The sequence below is a fragment of the Bemisia tabaci genome, chromosome 8 (genome assembly GCF_918797505.1).
Source record: "Bemisia tabaci chromosome 8, PGI_BMITA_v3".
Taxonomy (NCBI): Eukaryota; Metazoa; Arthropoda; class Insecta; order Hemiptera; family Aleyrodidae; genus Bemisia; species Bemisia tabaci.
The window spans coordinates 30,298,842-30,309,823 of NC_092800.1; the positions used below are offsets into that span (position 1 = coordinate 30,298,842).

Genomic DNA, 10,982 nt, shown 5'->3' on the forward strand with positions numbered 1-10,982 from the left:
TCATACAGAAATGGACTTACTGCTGTCTTCGCTATCACGGCAGTTGTGTAACTCATGAGACGCTCTAGCGAGAAAAGTGTATGTCGCCGGTTGGTTGGGATAAATATTCAAATATCGTTTTGTTCGACGGCTTGTCACGGTACATTTGTCAAAACGCCAGATTGAATTTTGGATTCTAAGGGAAATGGACTAGACTCAAGAGGAAAATGTTTTTCTTGGGATGAGAGACGCTTCCCTCAAGTATTACCGCGCGATATAGAAATAGCAGATTATCTTTATGAATGATAGTTTCGTCTGCTTGACGAATCATGCAGGAGTCTTCTTGCCGATATGTATTGCGTTTTTAAATAAAGAACGTGTTGAAAATATTTGAATGCTAGAAGTATCTTGAGGCAAAAATATTTAATTTTAAACCAATTTTCTAAATAATTTGTCTCAATATTGGCCAGTGTTTCAAATTTTAATATCAGTGTATAAATTTGTCCTATTTTGAAGAACCGAACTTTTTTTCATAACCAAGTATAAAAATAACTTTTGTGACATTGTACAGCCCACTTAACACGGTGAGGCGCCGTAAGTCTACAAAAGTTGAGAATGAGGACCACTCGATTATGATTTTTTTCCCTTTAATAAGTAAAACGAATAATCGTTTCAGATGATGTTAAGATAACTCGGCATTTTGAGAAGACTACATCAGAACGGCCCAAAGATTGATCGACTTGACTTTATATTCTTAAAAGTATGCAAAATACTTGTTATCTAACATAAGTTTTTAATCTGTTTCAGAGAATGGACTACCAAGGAGATTACGGACTGCTTATACGAATACTCAATTACTAGAACTAGAAAAGGAATTTCACTTTAACAAATACCTATGTCGACCTAGGAGGATAGAAATAGCTGCATCTTTAGATTTGACTGAAAGACAGGTAAAGAATCCATACAATACATCGGTCACTTAGATGTCACGCTTTTCCAACGAGCTCTTATAGCTACATCCTATTAGTTTCGATGAAAAATCGCTTAAAATACCTCAGAGAAAAAAAGTGTCACCTCAATGTTGCTATTGATCAATAAAAATTAAACTCCAGTTAATTGACATAAGTATTGCTTCATGTTTTTTGGAGATCACGCGAAACAGGAGTTACGCCTATTCTGCAAGAAAAAGAACACCGTACGATCCTCCAGATGTTGCCAAATATCCATCGATAAAATCAGAATTTCCTGGGAAACTTGGGCATATTTTTCTTTAAAATTTTCTGGAACTTTGATTCGTAATAGAATCTATCGTATCAAAAAATTTCAAGAACAAATGTGTAGAACTTTTCTCAAAAATAAATACTTTATCGGCAGAAAATCGGCACTGAATCGAATGTTTTTACGGCGTTTTTCCTCAGCATAGTAGTATTTTCAACAGAGAAGTGAGGTACAAATGGAAGCGCTTATTGCATATACGAAGGAATGAAGGCGCTTAATGTTGGCCTCAGAAATATCATTTTAATCCAATATTTTGATTACATTCAATGTTCGCAATCATTGGACAGAAAATTAATGCTCCTTCCCAAAATTTAACCACCTCTCCAAAAGTTGTGTAACTGTTTCTTCAAATGATTCTTTTTGTGTGACTTTTTTTCTTTTTTTTCAATTTTTTCTTTTTAAGTAGCGAATCCTGCTTACGCTAATTTCACTTTTTTTTGCGAGAGCCGCAATCTGGGATCGGATAGATTCTGGAATTTTTCAAACCATCCAACTTTCTCCGCGTATACTTTTAATGAGAAAACAGGGTTTAATGTGCTTTCACTCTCACCCTAACCAGTGGCTCTACGACGAGAATATCATAATATGGAGCTATTCAAAATTTTCAATACAGTAGAAACTAATGTGACTCAAATTAACCACAACAGGACCAAAAAATTCCCTCCCTAGAACAGCCCGCAATTAGAGCAGCAAAAGCCCCTCCCTTACCCTCACTGCGCTAAATCCTAGGATCCTACAATAGCGAATCGGGGCTTAGTCTAGGAGCCTGCCGGGGGGCCGACTCTATTCCTAGCCGCAAAAGTGGTGAATGATACACTACCAGCGCAAAGTACAAACAGCAGATGTGCGTATGGTCTTAATTGCAGGTCAGTGTTTCTTCGGGTTACGGCTGGAACGGGGCGGATGGAGGCAGAGCTTTTGCAGGGCAGCTTATTGGTGGCTCATTATTTCGAGCGAGATCACGTTCTAATCCGCCAATAAGTCCAATCGTGGTCGTGGTCCGTCGGCCCAGCCTGGATGCGTTCCCATGGAATGGAGGAATGCGGCGTAGCCATGATCGCCCGGCAGATTGCGCCTCTCTACCGGGTTACCAGAAAGTTTTTCTCAGTCTTCATACGATGTTGTTACATAGGATGTTATATAGGATGTCTCATAGGAAGTTATCCCGGCAGTGGCAGATCCGGGGATCGGACTAAAACAGGGGGGGGGGGGGAGGAGTAGGGAAAAGTAAGAAAGGGGGAAAAAAGGGAGAGAAAAACAGTTCTTCTACAAATTTACTGAAATGATATCAAGACAGATTCTATTTAACCAAGTTTTCTAAACCAAAAGTTCTCAAAACCGCCGAAATAAATGGGCCACCTACCAAAATAACATTTCTGTAAAAGGGGCATTATTCGTCAATTTTCAAATTTCAAATAATGCACATTGTATGTTAAAACTGCTTAAAATTCAATCTGGAGGGTTTTTTTTTTAATTTTCCGGGCGAGCTCCGTCCCCTTCGAAAAACTAGATTTTAAAATTTTCAAAAGACAAAAATTTAGGATGTCAATGGTTAACTTTCGAAGGGACCGAAATGATTCCCCATGCAAGGGACGAGGTTTCAACCGCACCACGTCATCCAATCATAGTTAACGTTGTTGGTTAACCCTTAATGGCATAGCGTTACAAATTTGTAACAAATTATTTGGGTTTTTAAAAATTGAATCTATCCTTTGTGGCGTGATTTTGCAAATTTGCATTAGTTTTTTCTTTCTTTGAATAAATAATTCCCAAAAATTAAAAATTTTAAAAAAAAGTTGGTACCCTACACTGGGAAAAGAAACACATTGGATCTAGAGCCCAGACTCTTGAAAACATTGACAAGAAAAAATACTCTTGATTCAGTCAGATTCAAGCTTAAATCAAAAGGAAATCCGCTCTAATTAAGTGGCTTGGTTCTTCTTGGTTTAAGCAAAAATCCGATTGAATCATAGTATTTTTTCTTGTCGATGTGTTTAAGAGTCTTGACTCTAGATCCAATGTGTTTTTTTTTTTTTCCAGTGCATGTTTTTTATGTAAGCTACTAAATAGACTAGTGTCCCCCAGAATCTGAGATCCAAAATTAATTCGTGCCATAGAGGGTAAATAGTTATTTCCAGCGACATTTCGGAACACCCTTTGGTCGAAATTCAAATTTATCCGGGCGATCTGGTGGTGCGGAAGGGGGCGGGTCGGAGATGACCGGTGTTCCGTGGCGTTGGGAGTTGCTGCGGCGGAATTACCTCCGAGACGACACACGATGGCCGCCGCGGCGCGGCGCGGCCCGGCCGGGGATTGCGACGCCCGAGACGAACCGGGGCGAGGGGGGCACGGAGGGGAGGGGGTGGCTAATGACGAATGCAACGGAAACGTCAATTAAATTGTCATAACTCTGTCACTGTAATATTTCCGCCACGGCCCTCCGTAACGGAGTAATAACCGTCCGGTCCGACCATGGCTGCCATTGTCTGGGCACCGCCGCTGACCGCTGCCGCCGCCCCCCCCCCCCCCCCCCCCGGTGGATGACCCGACCGCTGACTCGGCTGGCTTTTACATCTCTCATCGGTTATTCGTATTCGTGGTTTCTGAATTAAAGCGGTTCGGACTGGATCTGTGAAGAGTAAAAAAAATTGAAGTCGAGAATCAGGCAGCGTGCGTACATTGTTAGAATTTTTTTTTTTTTTTACTGCCACCCCCCCCCCCCTCCCCGTGGATGACCCGACCGCTAGCTCGGCTGGCTTTTACATCTCTCATTGGTTATTCGTATTCGTGGTTTCTGAATTAAAGCGGTTCGGACTGGATCTGTGAAGAGTAAAAAAAAATTGAAGTCGAGAATCATGCAGCGCACGTACGTTGTTATCCAATTTTTTTTACCATTACCTTCTTCATACCGACGGTAAAACTGCAGAAATGCATATCGGTTGCGGTGTTTCAGAATCTCCGACGCTCTTATTCTATTTTTTAAAGGAGACCAAACCAGCATCATGGCTTGAAGCCTTCGTAGCATATTCTTCATAGGGAGAAGAAAAATCACTGAAACTTTAAAAAAAATTACGTTCAGTAGTTCTCCACGTGGCAAATATTTCGCGTTAACATTTGATGAAAGTACTATGAAAACTGCTGAGCCAAAGAGGAACTCTTTATGGGTCTTCAGGTGTCGCCACATTTTCCTCGATAAAAAACGAATTTGCTGAGGAAATTGCGAATTTTTTCTTCAATTTTTTTCAGGCAATTTTGTTCAAAATTTAATAATTAATATCTGAAAATTTCAGGGAAAACATGACTTAACACTTAGCATAACTTATCTCAGAAATATGTGTTTCATCCGGCTAAATTTAGCGATTCTCGAATGTTCATACAGCGTTCTTCCTCAGCACGACTGCATACAATAGTTTGATCAATGGTCCGTTGTATTCTTACCGTGTCTAGTGGTCTATTTGATCACTGAACCAAAATCGAAGATAACGCAGAATACATAATGGAGTCATTTTGTAAAGTCATTTTCTCAAACAACCTTACCCATGAGCGCGGTTCGCGGAACTTCGAATGAAATTGTTCCAGGAACTTTTTATAACTAACCTATAACTTGTTCCTGGAACCCGCTGTTTGCAGAACTAATTCGTCCAAACTGCACTCGTGTGGACAAGGCGTAGCTTAACTCAACTCGAAGTATCTTAGCCAACTTAACTTATGTCTTCCCTTCCATTCAGATCTATTACCTTACCCATGTTCCGTTTGTCTGTTTCCAGGTGAAGGTGTGGTTCCAAAATAGGCGGATGAAGCACAAACGTCAAACGTTGAGCAAGCAAGGCGAGGACGGCGACGAGAAGGAATCCGTCGGCTCTGGAGGCGGTGGCAAGTCGAAGAGCAGCGACACCTCCGACGACAAGAAGAGCTGCCAGAACTGCGACCTTCCCGCCGGGCTCCTGGGCAGCGACCACGGCCGGAGCAGGAGCAACTTCAACACCAACAGCAACGACAACAGCGCCTCCAGCGTCTCCAGCAACAACAGCAGCTACGACAAGGAAGAGGACTCCCGCTCCAACGAGGGCAGCGGGATGGTGACGTCACCCGGCAGAGCGCTGCCCATCAAACGGGAACCGGTCAAGATAGAGAACCCGTCCAGGATCAAGATGGAGTCGACGGGAGCATGTGCGATTCGCCGATCAACAGCGGCACCAACACCCCATCGATGATCAACCGGAAAACACCGATCATCACCAAAGACGTGGCTGTGAACCGGAATCTACCGGATATCCCCGTGAAACCGGTGACGCCGTCCACCATCAACCAGTCCCAACCTAGCCCGAACAGTGTCTACTCGATGGCGAACCAAACCCGACTACGCAGCCCGAGCAATCCGGCAGTTACGTTCAACTCCAGCCCCGTCCAAAGCGGGATAATGTCCCCATCCATGATCCAGATCGTGAGGTGTCCGGGTCCCGGCGCGACCGGTTCCCCGACCTACCAACCGGTCGCGAGCCAGCAGACGGCGATGCGAGCGCCGGTCCCGAACCCTGGCGGACACCACGAGAACTACCGGATGCCTGCCACCCAGTTCCGGCAGTGCTACCGCGGGGAGATGTACAACCAGAGGATGCACCAACCGAGCACGGATACGTATCGGCCTCCGATGGGGAACCGGTTCAACGGTGGTGTACAAACCCCTATTACCCCTCGGTCCCAGGTGACGCAGAGGCAGTATGGCGGGAACACCGTGCAGCAGACCCAATATCCTACGCAATACTATAATGGGTATCCGAACCAGGACTACCCGAATACTAATAACTATAGGAACTATCAAACTCACTTTTCGACGGATATGGAATACCTGCCCGGTAGCACGAATTACGGCTCCTACGTGGGGCATAATATGTATTCCTCTTCGAATACCCCGGACGCCCCCAGCGAGTTCTACTCCTCGGATCTGTGTCATCCGAACTACCACCATCACACCCAACATTCACAGACGATCAACAACGAGTATTCGGGGACCTGCAAGTCGGATTACTACCAGCATAACCAGCAACCGGTTTCCGAGGAGGTGCCGAACCAGTATACGGTGGCGTCCCCGGAGTTCCCGGCCGCGAACCCCGGACTCCCGTCCTCGAATTCCGTTCCCTCGACGATCATGACGCCGCCGAACAGCGTGCGGACGGACTCCTCCGGGGACCAGTTCACTACATTCCAGCACTTCTATAACGAGCCCTCGCAGCAGGTGCACCCGAATTCCACGTCGGCCGACAATAGCAACAGCTCCTCGGATTTCAACTTCTTAAGCAATATAGCCAATGATTACGGTCAGGAGTATTTCCAACTTAGCTGAGAAATGTTATTTTTGTAGAGAGATTTAATAGAGTTTCCACGGGCGGAAAGATAGATTTCCTTATTATCCTTATTATCCTTAAAAGGGTAGGGATTTTTGCACGTTCCGACGTTGCAGTGCTAAGAGATGGAGTAATAGGGGTTGATCTGCCGTGCCAAGGAGAAGACTCCAGGGAGGTGATTACTGAAATGTATATATAAAGCGATAGACAAAGAAGGCATATCGAGTATGCAGCGATCCTGTTGGTTGAAATGGGATGGTTCTTATAGACTACGGGAGAAAATGATGGACTAACTAAAGGGTTTCTTGAGGGTTGCCGTTTTTAGGCTATTACCTACCTCCCTTGTCCATTGCAAGTCCCCGCTTCCACCAATAGGATCTTACTATATCCTTTTTGTCCTTTTTGTCTAACGCTTTGTCTACCAATTTCAACAATCAACCCGCTGTGAACATTCGAGACTTGCCACATTTCCTCCAATAAAATGGTTATATTTAAGGAGAGTTATGAATATTTCCAGATAATATCGATCTGGATTCTAATAAAATTCTCTGAAAAAATGTCGAAAAATTATCCGCAGGTTTCCCTGAAAATCCGTATTTTATCAACTGAAATTTGAAAACGTTTGATGACTCCTTTAGCGTTGTTCTTCGCACGGCAGTGTGTATAAAATACCTAAAATCGGTCGGTAGGCACTACGAGCCAATTTTGCCGTGACGTAACGCAGCCCTGAACTTCCTCCTCCCTCTTTTAGCGCGCCTGCATCGCAGTCTCCGCCCCTCTCCCCCCCCCCCCCCGAGCGATACGTAACGCTAAGATTAACGCATAGCGCCAAGAAACAAATAAAAAATAAGATTTTACGACTTACGAATTAGCATATTTGGAGATTTGTGGTGAAAAATAGGCGTTATATTGCGTGAATTTGTGTGCACAAATTTTTTATGCTGAGATAAGCAGAGGACTCGCGGATATTTGACTGAATCCTCCTATTTTAAGTACCGACAAATTATCACATAATGCTAGTTACATCAATACGGAATATTTCATTTGAATTAGCGATCTAAAATCTTCAAAAAATTAGTATTTCCTACATGTTCTCGACCGGTGACATGATTTGTGGTATGATGATTATTACAGCCCTTTTCATGAAAAATTATAAAAATTAGGATTTAAGGAAGATATTTCAAGTTGAATCAGTGCCTCCAAAAAGAGCGATATTCCACTTTTATGCTGAAAAATGTTAATGGTGGGTTATTATTTCAATTAAATTTCATAGCATACATAGGTTTGTAGTTTTTGTGGATTTTTGCCTTCGAATCTTTTACGGAAAAATCATATCGAAGTGTGAGAACTGTTGGACGTAATCGATTGATAAATAATCACAATTTTCTATGGGAAAAAAAAATTATGGGGCTTCGCTGTGCCCACCTGCAAGTCTTGACAGAACATTGTGGAAACAAAAAACACGACATGAATATTACTCACAAACGAAAATAAGTTAACTAAACTAACATGTCAACGGTGAAACTGCAGTAACGCGTATCTTGATTTGTAACGTTACAGATTTCCTGTTGTACTTTATTTCTTAAATGGAAATATACTCAACAGCATCGCTTGAAAACTTCTCTGATTTTTCTTCCCTAAGTGTAATACGAGTTTATTCTGTGAAAATTTCAAGCAATAGCCTTTATTTTTTCTGCTTTGATAGAAAAAATGGAGATACGAGTCTCTGAAGTTTCGTTGTCTACATGCAATTTAGTTCAACATTCAGTTCTGTTTCAGGCAATTATTTAAAAGTAACTATTTTTTTTTTTTTCAAAAAAAGAGGGAGAAATACAAATAGTTCCCTATCTGATAGAATTTTTAACTGATGTAAATCGATTATTATCCTTTAACGTATTATCGTTTTAGCATTACGAAGCAATATTTATCTGTCATTTATTTTTCTCTCTCCCTTATTGAAAATTGGAGATGAAGTTTATTCCACGAGTGGTCCTTATCGCACGAGCGTTACTTTGTCTGTAAATAAATTAAAATATTTGTAAATACAGCTGATATACAAAGATGCTATTCTCACCGAAAGGGAATGGGATTCATAGAAATTATGAAAAGAATAATCGTGTAAATGATTTTCTCCGCCCTTTTCTTCTTAATTGTTATAATTACTTGTAAAGATGCACATGTTTTGTGATTTCCGTTTCAACCCACTTGACTGGGATGTCTCCGTTTGTTGTAAGGATTAAGAGGATGTTCGTTTTTTGTTATGAATTGTAAATGTGTTTTATACAGTTTTGTTTACTTAGAATTGTTTTTACTCAATATATTTTGGTTTCTGATACGAGAATAAAAAAATCAGATGAGTACCAAGAAGCATTCATTTGTTATCACTTATGATTCTTTCTTCTTCTCAACAGGTATACGTAGTTAAAATTATCAGATTCGCAAAATGTCTCTCTCTTTCGCATTTCACGGTGCTTACTTTCACATATATTGAATGAAACTAATTTTATTACTTCTATGAGTCTCGATAAATATATATTGTGAAACCAGATTACTATTGACTGATCGTTCTCAAGTAGGTGCGGTCATTTTTAATTCGCAAAGGAATATTCAGATATGTCTCCTTTTGGTAATTCGAACTTGTGAACTTAATCCAGAGGCTTGCATCAATAAATTACTGTCAATTTCTATTTGCAGAATGGTGTCCATGGCAAGTATTAACGGAGAGAATCAATAAATAGAAATAATTGGAGTGGAAAGGAATAGGTACTCGAAAACATTAGTTCGATTAATATCGACAGTTCAATATGTTATAATAAATACATACGACAAAGGCATATTTAATATGCTGTTTTCATATGTAAGATTTTTCCAACAAGCTCTTTCAGTATTGTTTCGTGAAAAATTATCGATTAGAATATTTATTTGGTTTCATGGGAAAAGTGCAATAATTCTTTAATAATTTGAAATTCGTGTTTCTCTTGTGTGATATCTTACAAAATTATGTTGATGACTCCTGCGCAAAGATGTGTATGTTCTCCTGTTATTTGACACCTACATTGAGTATGTCTAATTTGGAATATTTCCTCTTCTACTTTTCCTTTAATCAAACTTCAAGTCTTAAGCAGGACGAATGCAATAATTCTGGAATGATTATTCCTTCATATGTGAAATGTTTGTGTTTGCTAAATGAGTGATTATATCATATTCAATTTATCACCTACTCGTTGAGGATTTTATCGAACATTTTACGTAAAAAGCTCATGAAAATTTTCATTTTGATGTTCAATTTTATCTTCATGTCGTCTCGAGAAATGGGAATTATCAGGTTCTCACCAAGATATGTGAGACTGATTAACTTAAAAAGTTAAGATCGAGAGAAAAAAATCGCCAGTTGCTATAAGAAATCTGATCTTTCAAATGAGAACATTTTTTTAATTTTCATACTTCAATTTCATTTTCATTTTAGCCCCACATAGACACACGTTTAGCAAATTCAAATAAGTAGAATAATTCGAATTTATTTTGTACATAATCGCAGTAGTAAAATCACACGATTTGTTTGGAGACTCCTAGTAATGTGGTCAAGCAAAAATGATATACGTAAGTGTATATATTACCTTTTAAGAATGTACTTACATTGTTGTATACCACATATTTCTATAATAAATGGTGATTAATATTTATTACACAATTTTTTTCATTGAACGTTTAATTTAGACCCATCTAAATAAATCCTCCTATGCCTACGTCCAATCTCATTCGGCACTTAAAATGATAAAAAGAAGAGAAAAACAGGGTGCAACTTCTAATTGAACTGCTTCTAGATGATATTAGCCTACGGATACCACAATTATTACTCAGGGTCCGTTTTTGCCTATTGCTCCAAATGAAGGCTAAATGGAATTTTTTAAGGGCATGCAAAGTCCCACGCGTTGCAAGAACTCCCACCTCGTTGTTTCGTATATTTGATTATGAAGAAGAATTAGGAATGACTGTTTATTGGGGGGGGGGGGGGGGCAAAACTGCAGTGCCAATAGCTTCAAAAATAGACATTGATATCATTGAAAAAATTCGCTTGCCTGAAAAATATGTTCCAGTAGGCTATAAGGCTCCTTTTCCGCTTACGACGCACAGTGGATCGAGTCAATTGGAGAGGTCAGGCATGAACTTTTTTACTAAAACTGAGAATTTTGGTGTTTATTTCGTCGCATTTTAAGTTTCAAGGGGTGCTTTCAGAGGAAACCAATAGAGCCACTTTTAGAATCTCAAAGTTTTGTATAAACGGCGTTATAAGCGTTTAAAGTTTCCAAAGAGGAGTTTTGGTGTTTATTTCGTCACATTTTAAGTTTCAAGGGGTGTTCCTAGAAGAAAATTTTACGA

The 10,982-nt window shown here is 40.4% G+C and overlaps 1 protein-coding gene across 1 annotated transcript in view; it reads left to right on the forward strand.

Annotated features, from left to right (window-relative positions):
* The window catches only part of pb (homeobox proposcipedia), a 107,958-nt gene extending 97,673 nt beyond the window's left edge, over positions 1–10,285 (forward strand). Inside the window, 3 exon segments of the mRNA XM_019046763.2 lie at positions 787–929; positions 5,025–5,333; positions 5,336–10,285. Coding sequence (XP_018902308.2) covers positions 787–929; positions 5,025–5,333; positions 5,336–6,601 — 1,718 coding nt within the window. The 3' untranslated portion in view covers positions 6,602–10,285.
* Positions 10,286–10,982: the final 697 nt, after the last annotated feature.